The sequence below is a fragment of the Petaurus breviceps genome, unplaced genomic scaffold (assembly GCF_028583685.1).
Source record: "Petaurus breviceps papuanus isolate PSGF00001 unplaced genomic scaffold, PetGlider_PUasm1.0 181, whole genome shotgun sequence".
NCBI classification, from domain to species: Eukaryota; Metazoa; Chordata; class Mammalia; order Diprotodontia; family Petauridae; genus Petaurus; species Petaurus breviceps.
The window spans coordinates 13,315,259-13,330,903 of record NW_027185784.1 but is presented as its reverse complement, the minus strand read 5'-3'; the positions used below and the strand labels follow the sequence as shown (position 1 = coordinate 13,330,903).

Sequence of the window (15,645 nt, the reverse complement as noted above, 5' to 3'; positions counted from 1 at the left end):
GTACCTACTACATGTCAGGCACTGTGCTAAGTGCAAGAGATACAAATAAGAAAAAGAAAGATTGCCCCTGCCCTCAAGGAGTTTACAGTCTTAAGGGAGGGGAAGATGACATAGCAGAGGAAGCTGGAGTGGTATACTGCCCATTTCCCCACGCCACCCTTTTTCCTGTGGACTTGCAACTAGAGCTACTGAGGTAAAGTGGTGTGAGCTGCAAGGCCCAAGTCCAGGACACTGAAGGAAGGTTTTGGGAGGCTGGGGGTGGTGGTCGTGTGTTGAGGATATACAAGGTTGAGTTAAGCAGCATGGGGAGGAGATTGATGAGGGGGGCACCTGAGACCAAGCAGATAGAACTTCAGGTGCAACACCAACAGATGTTTACTTCTCTTCTCTCTCTGGAGTTAGTCAAGCCTGATCCTGTCTAGCGAGTTCTGCAAGCTCACAGCTGGAACAAAATGAGACATTCGTGGTACATTTAGGAGTAAATAAAAGCCAATCAGAAGCACTTGCTGTGTTCCAGCCATTGGCTAAGTGCTAGAGATCCAAAGAAAAGAGCAATAGATAAACAGCTGCCTACATACTGGGCTATATACACACAGTAGAGGGAGGGTGATCTCAGAGAGGAGAGCCAGGAAAGGTCAGGTCAGTGAGCACTTATTAAGTGCCTTCTGTGTACCAGGCACTATGCTGAGGTCTGAAAAGAAAGTAGGGTTTTAGCTGAGTGTAGAACAAAGCAGAGAAACTAAGAGGTAAAGATAAAGGGAGTGTTCCAGGCTTGGGGGAGAGTCAGTGAAAAGGCATAGAGATGGGGAGATTTTGTGTTGTGTACTAGGAACAGCAGGTAGGCCATTGTAAGCTAGATCATTGTGGAGGGGTGGGAAAGAGAAGGGAGTAAAGTGTAAGTATACTGGCCATGTAGGAAACGGGCCAAGTTGAAAAGTTTTAAATTCAAAACAACAGATTTTACTTTTGATCTTGAAGGCAGCAGAAGGCACTAAAGTTTAAGTATAGCAGAAGTGACATGGTCAGATCTATACTTTCCGCTCCCTTTGGAAGCTGTGGGGGGATGGATTAGAATTGCGAAAGACTTGAGGCAGTCCAGTTAGAGGCCATTGCAATAGTCCATGGGGGAGGCAAAAAGGGCCTGAACTAGGGTGGTGGTTATGTGAGCAGAGAGAAGAGTTGTGATGGTAGAAATGGCAAGATATATGGAATGTGTGAGAGTAAGGAGGGATGCTTCTGGGATGATGTCAAGGTTAGGGGCCTGGGAACGATGGTGATGCCCTTAACAAATTTACTTCTTGGAAGAAAAAGTGGTTTACTTAGCCATAGCAAGGAATAGAGATTCGGGGAGGATACATCCTTGATTCATAGGATTGCAGCTTCCCTGTTTCTTTGTTGCCCTTGATGGTTAAGGTTAGTATTCTCCTAGCTGGAGCTCCTCATGCCCTGATCCTTTTGTATACTCAAGAGACCAGGAAGCTGAATCAACACCCCAGGCCTTTAGTGTCCTGAGACAATTAAGTCTGGAGAATCATTTCAGTACCTTTTAAGGGGAAGAACAAGTTTCACCTACTTGGCAGGGGACCTTAGTAGATATTCCTTCTATCACAATTAATATTTCCTAGGAACTGTGCTTGATATGGAGAAGTACAAAGTGGGAACCTTCATCCATAAAGAACTAGTAATCTAGTTGATGACATAACATGTGAAAAGTTAAATTTTTTTTTAAAGCAATTGGGGTTAAGTAACTTGCTCAAGGTTACACGGCCAGTTATTTCTGGGTGGGTACTAAGTATCAGAGCCTGGATTCGATCCCAGGTCATCCCGACTCTGGGGCCAGTGTTCTTACTCGCTGTGCTACCTGGCCACCCCGAAAAGTTAAATATTGATAAGAGACTTGAGTAGTTTAGGACCTTAGCAAAAGATATCACAAATTCATATCATAACCAAATAAATTTTATAGATAATACCTAAATATCCTGCATAAAGTTGCCCAAACTATGACTTCACAATAAAGTGAATACATTATAACAAAATCTTACCTTGCCTAGCAGGGTTTTTTCCTATAACTCATTCAGCACAGCAGAAGGGGGCAAAGCCAGCCAATCAGGGAATAATTGCTATGTGGACCTAGGCTAGATTTTTTTCCTATTGTTCCATGCAGGTTTAAACAAAAGTCTTACTTTCTTTTAAAAAAAACCTTGACCATTTTGCCTGATATTTTTTCTTTTCATACCCTTGCTTCAGGTGGCCATGAAGCACCCTTCTGCAGTGACAGCCTGCAACCTGGATCTAGAAAACTTGATCACAGACTCAAACCGCAGCATTGCCACACTGGCTATTACCACACTCCTGAAGACAGGAAGTGAGAGTAGTGTGGATAGGCTCATGAAGCAGATTTCATCTTTTGTGTCTGAGATTTCTGATGAGTTCAAGGTAATATATGTCCTGTTAGCTTAGGTTTTCTAGTTCTGCTTCTACAACTACTGTGTTATCAGTTATCATCGTTTCAGTTTATAATCAGGGTTATCACTTTGTTATGATGGAACTGATCGGTTTTTTTTGGTGCTATTTTTGAAAGATATGTACACACAAAAACGATTCTTGTGGCTTCAGAGATTTTGTGTTAGTTGGAACTAACAGGATTTTTAGTGGACTTAGCTTTGGAAACATACTTCTTGCTCATTGAATTTTTTTCATTTTATAAGATAACATTGGATTAAATTTAATTAAAATTAATTAAATTGGATTAAATTTAATTGGATGCATTTAGATTTAGGTTTTTAGAGCTAAGGGCAGGACTCTTAGGGAATTCTTTTTGGTTTTGAAACTGGAATTTCCCCTCAACTATAACAAAAAGTAAGTGTTTTGTTAAACTTTTTATAACTAAGATTCAGATACAACTCAGAATTAAGATAGGGAGTTTATGCTTCTGATTTCTTTTGGAATTCATTAAATTCAGATATGTCATAAGCTTGGGTTTTTTTCTTTTACTAGAGTTGATAAATTCCACTAAAGTTTTAGGAAAATTCTTTTTATTCCTTAGCAAAATTTTTCCAAAAATGTATCTTTTAACTCTTCATCTCATTTTGATATTTATGTTAAAGAGAATAAAATAAATTTATTGGTTTTACAGTCAGGGAAGGATAATTTCTTTTTCCATTCTTATTTAAAACACTTAATTTTATGATCATTAAGTCTGAATAACTTAAATCACCAACCTTGTAAACTCCATGATTAGCATATAACTGTTTTTTATTAAGGAGCTAAGCTAACATATCTGACATTCTGAGGCTTAGCATTTACAAGGCTTTCTTAGCTTAGGTAACCATAGCACCATCCCAGCTTGTATTCAGAAGAAGGAAAAGTGTACAGTGGCTCAAGCTATGGAAATGTCTTTCTATCCCTGTGTTATTTGCTCCTGGCAGGTGGTAGTGGTCCAAGCTATCAGTGCTTTGTGTCAGAAGTACCCTCGGAAGCACAGCGTCATGATGACTTTTCTCTCCAATATGCTGCGAGATGATGTATGTGAATTACTTCTTTGTTAAGAGGTTAAAATCAACTGACTTCTGTTCACTCTTTTTGGAAACTGTGATATTTTAGGCAGAGAAAGGATTCTCCTACCTCTAGCCTATTTGCCAAATTATTCTACTTAATTCTGACTGCTGCTTACAATGATCAAACTTGCCATTTGAGTGATAAGTATTTAGTCCTTTTCTTAAGGGAAGAGAAAATGAGAGTGGTATATTGTCTACATGAACCTTAGGGTATAGGTAATTCCCCAGGGACTAACTTTAGCATGTCTGACTGTTTCCCTTTCTCATTTGCCAGGGGGGCTTCAAGTATAAACGGGCCATTGTAGACTGCATAATTAGCATTGTGGAAGAAAATCCTGAGAGTAAGGAGTCAGGTCTGGCTCACCTCTGTGAATTCATTGAAGACTGTGAACACACTGTGCTGGCCACCAAGATCCTCCACTTGTTGGGGAAAGAGGGTCCTCGGACACCTGTTCCCTCCAAGTATATTCGTTTCATTTTCAATAGGGTAGTCCTGGAGAATGAGGCTGTGAGGGCTGGTGAGTCACATGAAAACTGACCTCAGATTGTTGCTACTTTAATTCTTTTGATATACTGCTTGATCCCTGCCCTCGAAGTGGTGGGTGGGGAAGTAATTGTGAAATGAAGGAGGGACAACCATGTCCAAGTGTGAGGAGTTCTAGGATTATAAGTTAGTCTCTGGATATACTGATCTCTTCCTTTCCAATTTCCATTCTGGTTTCTGCCCAACTTCCACAAATGGAGGCTGGGGACTACCTTTGGCTTCCTGGGGTAGAATGGAGTTATGCAATGAAGTAATTTTTTCAGAATCCTATAACTGCTTCCAAACAGATTTCTTAAAGTTGTATTTGGTAACTTTTTAGCTGGAAGCATGAGTTGAAGTCACCAGTATCACTAAAAGCTTGTGATTGGGACCTTTGTGAGAGAGAGTGAATGAGTGTGTATGTGTGTGTAAACATAGAGTACAGTTAGATTCACCACCTCAAGTAACCAAATGAACAGCATGTGAGCTACTCTGTTGCTGAGGCAAATGAGAGGACTTTGTCATTGTTTTTGAGAAACATGCACAGTTGTAAGACATAAGTTCTAGACTTTTGTCTTACCCCCAGTATTAGTTGTTTTAGAACAGGATTTAAGTCTCTCGCGAGGGGATACAAGAAGAGAGCAAGGGAAGACAACCAAAAGATGACATTTGTGATATGTGTTTCCTTTGCACAGATTTCCCTTGCCTCATGAGATCATTGGGAAAATATGGTTTGTAAACCTTAAAAGTGCTATGTAAATAGGACTTGTTCTTTTTGTATTATCTAAGCTCATTCTAGCCTCTTGGCCCTACTAAATTCCCTTAAAGCTTTGTAGTGTAGCAAAGAAATGAGTTAAAGAATCCCTTAGCAAAGCAAATAAGCCTCTGTATTAAGATGAATCAGGAAATCTGAACCACTGAACAGGAGAGGAAAATTGTGCTTTTTATTTTGCTTTTTGGAGGGCAGTCGGGGTTAAGTGACTTGCCCAAAGTCACATGGCTAGTTTTTGTGTTAAGTGTCTGAGGCCAGATTTGAGCTCAGGTCCTCCTGACTCCAGGGCCGGTGCTCTATTTACTGCACCACCTAGCAGCCCCAAATTTTTGGAATGCTTGTGAAAGCAAGCAACTGTGCTTATTTTTGTAGCACTGTTTTAACTAATGGCTATTTTTTGTTTTGCTTCAGCTGCTGTCAGTGCTTTAGCCAAATTTGGAGCTCAGAATGAAAACCTTCTCCCAAGCATCCTTGTTCTTCTACAGAGGTAAGTTGTGGCCCTTTTGTAGGAGGAATCTTTGTTGCTGAATGGATGGGTTATGACATATGGACCCTGAGTAGGGCTGGTGTGTTGTCAGCAACAGGGACATTCCTTTGTCTTACATACAGCCTGCATATGTTCAGACAGATAGTTCAGTAATGAATGGATGTATAATTTCATCAGGACCTCTTCCCTGGACAAGAGAGAGAATCTTTGGTCATTGGACCTATTCTTGAAGCCATTTCAGCTTGGTAGGACCTACAGAGCTTACCTAGCCTTTAGAACCCAAGTTCCCCTCCATACTACATAAGTACGACTTGAATTCTACTCACACTATCTACAAATAGTAGCTATAGGGAGAGTTAAATTAAAATGTATGTGGTACTAGAACTTCTAAACACAACTGTCCTGTTGGTTCTCTTATGTGACTTTAAGAATGTGACCTAAACTTATATTCTTTAGTTTTTATAATAGGGCCTACTATTTGAAGGGGAAGAAAGCCTGAGACAGCCTCAGTTACCAGAGCATGAGACTCCTAATCTCAGGTTTGTAGGTTCAGGCCCCACATTGGGCAAGTTTTTCAAGCAGCTAGGTGGTGCTTCAGGGGATAAAATGCCAGGCCTGGAATCAGAAAGATCTGAGTTTAAATCCATCCTTACACACTTACTGGCTGTGTGACCCTTAGCAAGTCACTTAACCCTGTGGGCCTCAGTTTCCTCATCTGTAAAATGAGCTAGAGAAGAAATGTGCAAACCACTCCAGTATGTGTGTCAAATGGGGTCACAGAGTTGGACATGACTCAAGTGACTGAACAACAAGGCCTGAGACAATTCACTCATCAAAGTAGATTTTTGAACACATACTTCTGGATATCATTAATTCACTGTAGCCATAGATAATGAAGAATAGAACTCCTGCAGCATAACACTTTCTGAACCTTGTTTTTACCCTCCTTACTTCTCACCTTTCATTTGAAGCAAGTGAGTTTATCAGGTTTAATTGATCTATGAAGGCTGGTTTGAAACAACTGATTTTTAAAAATCAAATTAATAACAGTTGCAGTTAATGCTTCTGCATTCATCCTCATATAGAACTCTAGCCAAATATTATAGGAAACATCAGTGCCTTTTAACTGCAGTGTGCGTGATTACATTAGTGGTTCAGTGGCAGAATCAGGACATCCTGTACAAGTATTTAGTGTTCTTTGCATTCATCCTTGTGCCTCATGCATAGGGGTAGCCATTGATAATTTTCTTCCATTTTATAATAAAACTGCCCCATAATTCAGAGTAGTATTTAGTTTCTGTGCTGGCTTTGAGATTTACTGTTTGTAATTATTGAACCTTTTATAGAGATAAAAACAAATGCCTGAACATTCTAAATTGGATGGGGTAAGAAAGTGTTGGAGGCTTCTGGGGCACTGTGACATGGCTACTCTGATTCCCCTGGGCAGGTGTATGATGGATACTGATGATGAGGTACGGGACCGAGCCACCTTCTACCTGAATGTGTTGCAGCAGAAGCAGATGGCACTGAATGCTGCATACATCTTCAATGGTCAGTGAGGGTCCAGAACATGGTCAGATACATGTCTCTATGTCCCAGATGCTATCTTGGAGGTATAAGGTCTTGTGGTTATCCAATGAGAGTCTGAATGTAATCTCAGAGTTTCAGAAAACTGAATTCTTTAGGAGAGACACTTAATGTGTTTCTTTTAATATATGGGTTTCTAGAGGTCATTATCTTATTAACTTCATTTTATAATATGGAGTCTGACAGCCCTTGTGAATCTCGTCTTTAGAGTATGTCTATTTAGCCCTCCTTCCTTGGAATGAAGCAGACTATGTGAAAATCCTAAGACTCTCTCATCACCTCCTCACTGTCTGCCTTGAGCCTCCTCAGTCTCCTCGGTTTAAAATCCTAATACCTTCTCTTTCTCTTGCTCATATTTGTCAAGTCAAATGGGAGTCCTTACCCTAGAAAGATTTCCTCTTTGTAAAATGTCTGCATATTCAGCTCATGTATTTGAGGTTGCTGAGGTGTTTTGTAGAACCGTTTTATTTTTCCCATTATCCAAACTACAAAGTCTCTGATAACAGACAGGCCTGACCCTGATGGTTGCTTCAGGTGACTGTCATAGCTCTGTGGAGAGCCTGGATTCTGGGGCCTTCTGTACTTAGCTGCTTTCTTTCACAGGTCTAACAGTCTCTATACCAGGGATGGAAAAAGCCTTGCATCAGTATACATTGGCACCCTCAGAGAAGCCCTTTGACCTGAAGTCCGTCCCTCTTGCTACTGCCCCTATCTTTGAACAGAAAGCAGGTAATGTGGCAGCTGCTTTGCTGCCTGTTTGCTGGGCAGGATGGCGTCAGCTCTGTGTTAGTTCTGTAAATAGCACATTGTCCCAGAAACCAGATGCACTTGTTTCTTCCCGTCACTCCACATTCCTCATTCTTTGAGATCTAGGTTGGTAGATACGGTTTTTTGTCTTGGGTTGGTTACATCTCCTAGTCTCTGCTACATAAGGCAAGAATGTGAAACGTAACCCAAGAAAATAAGAGATAGTGACCAACGAGAGGGATCTTCACAGGCAAGTGATGTGGCATCTGAAGTCAGAAATAGATCAAAGGTCCCTGTTTTGTCATCCTATATTTTTCTGGCTTTAAGTTTTGCTACAAGAGGCTCACATTGCAGGAAAAAGTGAGAGGATCTGAAAATTAACCCAGAGGACTTGAAAATTCAAATGAAGAAAGGAAAAACATTTGAACTGTGAACCAGGAGTCTTGGATTCAGTTCCTTACTCTGACACAGTTTACCTGGTGAAGGGCACACCACCTTTCCTCTACTCCCACTGCCAGGCCCTTGTTACCAGTTCTCTGTCTCAGGCAAGCACTCCCTACCAGGACGTCCCAAATCTACCTGTTACTCTCTAGTTTGTCTTTCTTGTTCCTGTGAAACTAGCTCTCTTTTATGTATACATATGGTAAATCAGAACTGCTCAAAATTCTTCAGGGCTTCCCTTTGCAACTTTATTTGGTAGACTCCTTTACCTCTTATTTAAGGCACACCACATTCTGGCACTATCTTTACAATCTTAAATGATTCTGTTCTGTCTCATGTTCTCCATGCACTAGAGAAATCAAACTACTCTGTCCCTAGAAAATACCCTGCACTTTCTGACCTCTGCACCTTTGCCTCATACACCCTGTTCTTATCTAACTATTTGCTTGTTGAATTCTCATCTAGACTTTAAAATTCATTTCAAATACCACCTTTCCCATAAATCTGTCCCTGATCTCTCTCCCATCTGCCATCACTGTGTCAGTTATACTTTTATCCCCTTGGCCTTTATATAGTACTTCATTTTGTACCCCTCTAAAGCACTTAGGTATTATTTTGTGTTATTGTTACGTATACACCTATGTACATATCCCTCAACTGTTTTCTCTTGTCACACCTCACCCTGTACTATCTTGGTTATGGTACTGGGTCTGTCATTTGGTTCTTTCTTTTGCCTGAGTACAAGAACCCTATCTTATCCATATTTTTTATCCCTCCACTGCCTAATACAGTATATCTGTGGTTCATTTAGTAAGGAGAATTGTAAGACTTTTGTACTGATAGGATACCTTCTTATCTTTGTAGAAATCACACTTGTGGCCAGTAAGCCAGAGAAGTTGGCTCCTTCCAGGCAAGACATATTTCAAGGTATGAGGCAAAGGGTCTGACATATTAAAGTGTTAGAAAGAATGGGTTTTGAATCCTAGGCATGTCAAATATAGTAAATCCCTACTATCTGTATCATAAATTACATAATTTCCTGAAGGAAATCTGTGTGTGACTGAATAGGGGCTACAAGTTCTTACCATGGTCTGCTGTAAGGAAATGTCAGTCAGTAAACATTTATTAAGCACCTACTAGGTGCCTGGCTAAAATGAAAGTTGTGATTTTTCCAGAGGAAGACTTATTCTTGTTTCTTGGGGGTTTTTCTAAAGAATATTGCCAAGCTTGACTACGAAGTGCTACTTTGACAGTGGAACTTGCTTGCTGAGGGAAGAATTAAATTGTTAGTTGGCTTATGGATTCAAGGGAGAGACATAAGGTTCTGATCAGGGAATTTATATAGTTAAAATTTATTCATGTCAGAACACAGGATAAGAAGTTAAAAGCACATTTCTGTCAGGAGAGCAGATCGAGCCTGGGTACACAGCCCATCACCTCCCTGAGGTATATTTCTTATGTGCAAGATTAAACAAACCATTCAGGCACTTTTTTTTACAGATGTACCAATCTAGCCTAAGAGAAGCTCTGACCCCTATGAAGGTACCCATCAGAAGGAAGCCTGAAAAAGCAGGCATGTTGGCACTGGTATGATTTCTTTGGTGCATAGTGATTAAGATTGGAGATTTGTGTGTACACAGCTCTCCCCCATCTTGGGAGAAGGGTTGAGAAAGAGAAGGAACTCCCTCAAAACTGATAGGCCTAGCTGCTTCTCTGATTACATGTAGAGTGTAGAGGCTGGGCTCCTTGAAAGATGATTTGGAAAGCACAGAGATCAGCTGTGGTTGGTCACCTCTTAAGAAGGGCTCTGGCAACTGTTGTAGCACTTCTTAAACTGGATCATGACCCCATATGGGGTCACAAAAAATTGGGCAACATTAAAGGTTGCTGAATACTTAGTGACTAAAAAATAATTAAAAATCAAACTCATAATGAATTAGTTGTTTCTAGTAGTGCTTGCCTGTGTTGTATTGCGCAACTTCACTGAAGCCTTGGTTCTGAACACAAAGCATGTGCACTTTGCACTGCACTGCTCTGCCCTCAGGCCACGAAATGCCAACAGATGCTGCCAGAACACAAAAAGGGGTCTCCCTGGCTCATAGTACTTCCAGTGTCAAGCATGATCTCTTTCTTCAGCTCTCTCTCCCCATATCTCACTTTCTTATCCTTTTTTTTCTCCTTGTTCCTGGACAGAACAATTGGCTGCCATTCCCGAGTTTAAGAACATAGGGCCTTTATTCAAGTCATCCGAGCCTGTGCAGCTCACGGAAGCAGAGACAGAGTATTTTGTCCGCTGTGTCAAGCACATGTTCAACAATCACATTGTATTCCAGGTGAGAAAGGTGCCATCCCAGACTGTTGTAGGGATTGAAGCTAAATTGACAAACTTGGAAGCAGAGGCCTTACAGGGGGGCTCTGTGTGCCCCTTCCTTTTTTACAAATGACCTGAGAGTCACTTCTATTCCTTGTTTTAAGCCTTCTTTGCTACCGTGATATTCCCTGATTACATGAAAGTAGAAAGTTCAAAAAGAGGTACAACATGGCTCCATAGAGAACAGACTTTAACGTAAAATCATAGTTTCCATGGAGACTTCCCGGAATGTGCTTTTCAAGATGATGAGACCAATGACTCTTGTGCAGCCTTGAGACTTATACCTACTAAAGTGGTAGGTCCTCAGCAGAAGCAAAATAGGTTTATAATGTAACTTCCTACATAAAGGACTTTCCTTATGTTAATCCCAGTGCAAGTATTTATTATCCTTATTTATCTTAGAGAGAACTGCCTTAAGCAGAGATGTGGCATAAAGTATTTCTAGGGCAATAGTAATCTGTGATGTTCAAGGGTACACCAAGAAGAAAAAACTATAATGTGATTTAAAAGGGAAAGGCATCCATTTCAGTCAGGAAATGGGTAGTGGATTGTTTCTGGGAAGCAACCTTACCCTAGGGCAATTCTTGTCTTGTTACTTTCTTGTCAAAGAAAACTTTGACATCTTTATACTTGCTTGTTTATTGTTTTCTCAGTTTGACTGTACAAATACCCTCAATGACCAGTTCCTAGAGAAGGTGACAGTGCAGATGGAGCCTTCAGACGCCTATGACGTACTCTGCTGCATCCCTGCCCCCAGCCTCACCTATAACCAGCCAGGGATATGTTACACTCTTGTTCGTCTACCTGATGATGACCCTACTGCAGGTACAGCCCCCAGGAGAAGAATCTGACAGCAGAGTGCTAGAAAATGTTCAGGATTCAACCTGGTACTTGTTCAAGGTCCCTCTGTTAGATCCCAGTGGCACAGATCTTTCCACTTCAAGGTGATTGAACTCAGTGCTGGGCTGCCGCTCAGGCCTTGTGGTTATCACTAATTTATTTATATGAGCTTACTTAACATAACTTGCTAAGGAATATGTCTTCCATCCCTCTAACTGTAGTCAGAATGTCCAGAGCTTTAAGACCATTATTCCCAAGACAGGGGCTAAAACTTTTAAGTGTAGAAGATGATAAGAAGTCCAAATTTTGAATTACATTATGTGAGATAAAAGGCAGGTGGAAATACCTCATTGTCCATGTCTTCCTCAGAAATCCTCATCTCCTGAATTTGCTCCCTCCTCTCTATTCCTACCCCATCCCTGTTACCCAATTTGTCCCCCTCAGGTTTCATGCAAATTTATATCAATTACACCTTTAGTCATTTTTGTATTAAGCTTTCTCTCAAGCTATATCTTAAGCCAACTTCTAAAGCAGGAGCTCTTAACCTGAGGTCTTTGAGCTTTTTTTTTTTTAATATTTTGTTAACTGTTTTTCATTATACTTGGTCTCCTTTGTAATCCTGTATATTTTATGTCATCAAATACATTATTCTGAGAAGGGATCCATGACACAAAAAAGGTTAAGTTTCTCCTTCCAAGCAGCTTCTGAAATCTCCTGGTTTTTAAGGAGTATTCCTGTTCACTTAGCAGAGGGTGAATTACCCCAACATCTGTGCTTCTAGACATGCTATTCCATTCTGTTCCTTTTCTTGAAAATCCTACAACATAGTTTGTATGTCATAAAACACTGTTTAACTTTGGAAAGGGGATTAGACTTACTCTGTTTGCCCCAGAGGGAAGAATTAGGAGCTGCAAGACAAAGGTGCAAAGAAGCAAATTTAAGGCTAACATCAGGGGAAAATTCCCAACAGAGCTGTCCAAAATGGGTCAGGGATGGCCTATTTGGAGAGGTGATGAGATTCCCTCATTGGAAATCTTCAAGCAGCAGCTGGATGACCATTTGTTAGAGACATCGTAATGGAAATTCCTTTATGTATGAGTTGGACCTTTAAGTGGCTGCAAGGGTCCCTTCCAACTCTCAAATTCTGTCATGTTTGGAGAGATTTGAGTTAAAATTTAGGAGGGGGGAAAAAATCCCTTTTAACAGAGCTGCCAAAAATAGGGTGACTGCTTTGGGATATAGTGGGTTCCCTGACATGAAGGTTTTTGAGCAGAGGCTGGATGACTATTTGTCAAGGATGTAGAGTGAATTGCTGCTCATGTGAATGAACTAGATGGTCTCCCAGGTCTTTCCTAACCCTGTGTTTCTGTGATGTAAACTGTAACCTTAGTATGAAGCTGTTAAGAGTGATTTAGGGGCAGCTAGATGGTACAGTGAATAGAGCACCTGCCCTGGAGTCAGGAGGACCTGGGTTCAAATGCAGCCTCAGACACTTAACACTAGCAGTATGACCTTGGACAAGTCACTTAACCCCAATTGCCTTGCCTTCCCCCCCAAAAAAGTGTGATTTGGTCTAAGGTTTAAATTCTACTATATGGAACCCAGGGGTTGCATTGGTTGTCTGTGTGCTTTAATCTGGATTTTTCTATACCATCATTGTGACCATTTTTGTCTGCTTGTATACTTCTTAATGTAGACTTGGATCCTTAGTGGTAAATTAATATTTTTATTCTTTTGTTTTGTGACTTACATTTTTGACCAGCCTGCATCCAGGATAAGAGACTGCATCTAACCTGCTTTTTGGAGCATAGATTAGTGCATGATAAGTTATTGCTAGCAAGATCCTGACACCATTACGCCTTGATGCAGGCCAGCTTGCTTTTGTCTCCCCCTAGTTGCTTGCACCTTTAGCTGCACGATGAAGTTTACAGTCCGAGACTGTGACCCTAACACTGGTATCCCGGACGAGGATGGTTACGACGATGAGTACGTGGTGAGTTCCACCTGAGCGTCGGGACCTCGGGCCTGTTACGGTTCCAGGCGTTTGCGTTTTACTGTCCAGGGGGGGCCGCCTTGCACCGTAGTTGAGGGAGATAGTCCAGATCTCAATATATTGCACAGGGAATGTGGTTTATTGACATTGCGGCCCAAAAAGCTAGTACGGCCCTAGGCTACACTAAGAGATGCGATGCCCAGAATAAGGGGGTTGATAGTCCTAGCGTACTCTGCCCTGATCAGACTTGATATGGAGCACTTCATTCATTGCATGGTGCCACTGTGTTAGAGAAAGTGCTGACAAACTGGAGGGCCATCAAAGAGAGCAACCAGGATGGCTAAACAAAAACCGGAAACCACTCATCCTCGGATCGGAGAAGGAACTGACGCTTTAGCATGGAAGAGACTTGAGAAAGGGAGGGACATAATAGCCACCTCCAGATGGAGAGAAAGTGAACAGGCATCATACAGGAGGACAGGGCATGGATGAATTGCCGTTTTTGTCAGCAGAGAGAGTACACACATAGATGAGGTCAGAGATTCATGCAAGTAAATCATTTGGGTGTTAGATTTGTTGTTCTCTGTCCAGAGGGCAGAATGAGAATGAGGGGGAGTAATGGGAAGAGGTGGGGGATAAGTTGCAGGGAGGCAGATTGGGGTTTGGTGTAAGGATAAATGCCCTAACAATTAGAGCCATCCAGAAGTGGACGGTCCAGGCTTCAGGTCCAGGCTAGATGCCTCTTTGCCTTCCCAGATCTTCTCCCCTGAGTTATTAGTGCTCATTTCTCATTTCATATATGTTCCTTATACTGTACTTGTGGACATGAGATATGATATTGTTTTTGTCTAGTGCCTTACACACTGCATGCTTAATAAACATTGGAGGACAGATTTCCTGTTCCAACTCCTGTGAGTTGAAGTCGACAGCTTCTTAGGTTCCTTCCAATTCTGAGATTCTGATAATCTGCTGAGAGTTGACCTTTTCTTTGCCAACATCCAGAGATTACTGTTTTACTGTACAGTAGAATTGCTATCAATAAATATTAAGTGCCTGGTAAATAGAGAATTTGGAATGGAGTGAGTTAATATCCATTAACCAGTGGGCTTAGTTTCCCTTTCTGCTAGAGAAATTTTGTGCACTGACACCAGTCTTATTTGACCATCAGCTGGAAGATCTCGAGGTGTCTATGTCTGACCACATCCAGAAGGTGCTCAAGCCCAACTTTGCTGTAGCCTGGGAGGAGGTTGGAGACAACTTTGAAAAGGAAGAGACCTTTGCCCTGAGTACCACCAAGACCCTTGAAGGTGAGACTAGCCTCTCTCTTTAGTGAATTCAGCCTATATCAAATTCAGCTGACATAGTCCCCATGGATTTGAAAAGTATTGTTAGTGTGTACCTTATTTAGTGGGCCATACTACTTTTCTCTCCACATAGTTTAGTCAACCGTAATTTCTCCACCTCTATTTTCAGTGTATTTCCAGTACAGCAGATTTCATGAAGATGTCTAAGTATAACATTTCTAATGCTCTACCTTACATCTTCCAAACACAGAAGCTGTCAACAACATCGTCACATTTCTGGGCATGCAGCCATGTGAGAGGTCAGACAAAGTACCTGAAAATAAAAATTCCCACACACTCTATTTGTCAGGTAGGAACTCATTCCTTTTCTACCTATTGATTCTTGTCAATAATCTTCTATGTGAAGCCTCATATGTACTTTTCCCCAGAAAGCAATAATTTCCCCCTACTCAGACCTTAAATAGTATTGCTGGCACTTTTCTCATGCATTTTTGTATTTTATTATATAGCTTTGTATATGTCATCCCTCTGACTAGATTAAGTTCCATGAGTCTCATCCCAGTTTTGTGTTAACTAGCACACGGTAGGTTCTCAGTTAATTGAGAGGTCTCTGTTAATGGGAAAGACTTTGGCTAGGCCCACCAACTTCATTACATGAATCAAAATTTGAAGTCTAATCAACTGGACTTTAATTGATTTGAGTCATTTGAATAACTGACCCAGCTCCTTTAGGTCTTGCAAATTATTTTCTGAAATTATTAAGTCCACCCAAATGTTATTTGGCTAAAGAAATTTGCATTGGCTTCACTCTAGTCCTGGCTAGTTTCTTCCCTTTTTTGCTCCCATTGGGCAAGTATTGAGTGCCTGCCTGGTTCTATGGACAGATTAACTGATCACAGGATTTAGAGCTAGAAAGTACCTTAAAAATTATACAAAGGAACATTTGGTTCCTTTGTATAAAAAAAATATTTATAAAGATATATTTTGTCTTTATATAGAAGAGGTTGGCTTGTTCTGACTGGG

The 15,645-nt window shown here is 41.0% G+C and overlaps 1 protein-coding gene across 5 annotated transcripts in view; it reads left to right on the top strand.

Moving 5' to 3' along the window:
* COPG2 (COPI coat complex subunit gamma 2) overlaps positions 1–15,645 on the top strand; it is a 42,676-nt gene that overhangs the window by 26,504 nt on the left and 527 nt on the right. For 2 of the 5 annotated variants that reach the window (XM_069087232.1, XM_069087236.1), the window contains exons 12-24: positions 2,248–2,436; positions 3,429–3,524; positions 3,832–4,075; positions 4,776–4,811; positions 5,264–5,339; positions 6,787–6,890; positions 7,530–7,655; positions 8,979–9,041; positions 10,308–10,447; positions 11,139–11,310; positions 13,221–13,318; positions 14,487–14,625; positions 14,873–14,971. In XM_069087232.1, the coding sequence (XP_068943333.1) occupies positions 2,248–2,436; positions 3,429–3,524; positions 3,832–4,075; positions 4,776–4,811; positions 5,264–5,339; positions 6,787–6,890; positions 7,530–7,655; positions 8,979–9,041; positions 10,308–10,447; positions 11,139–11,310; positions 13,221–13,318; positions 14,487–14,625; positions 14,873–14,971 (1,582 nt within the window). The remainder of the gene's footprint in view (positions 1–2,247; positions 2,437–3,428; positions 3,525–3,831; positions 4,076–4,775; positions 4,812–5,263; positions 5,340–6,786; positions 6,891–7,529; positions 7,656–8,978; positions 9,042–10,307; positions 10,448–11,138; positions 11,311–13,220; positions 13,319–14,486; positions 14,626–14,872; positions 14,972–15,645) is intronic. The other 3 variants (XM_069087233.1, XM_069087234.1, XM_069087235.1) reach the window with 2 other exon arrangements.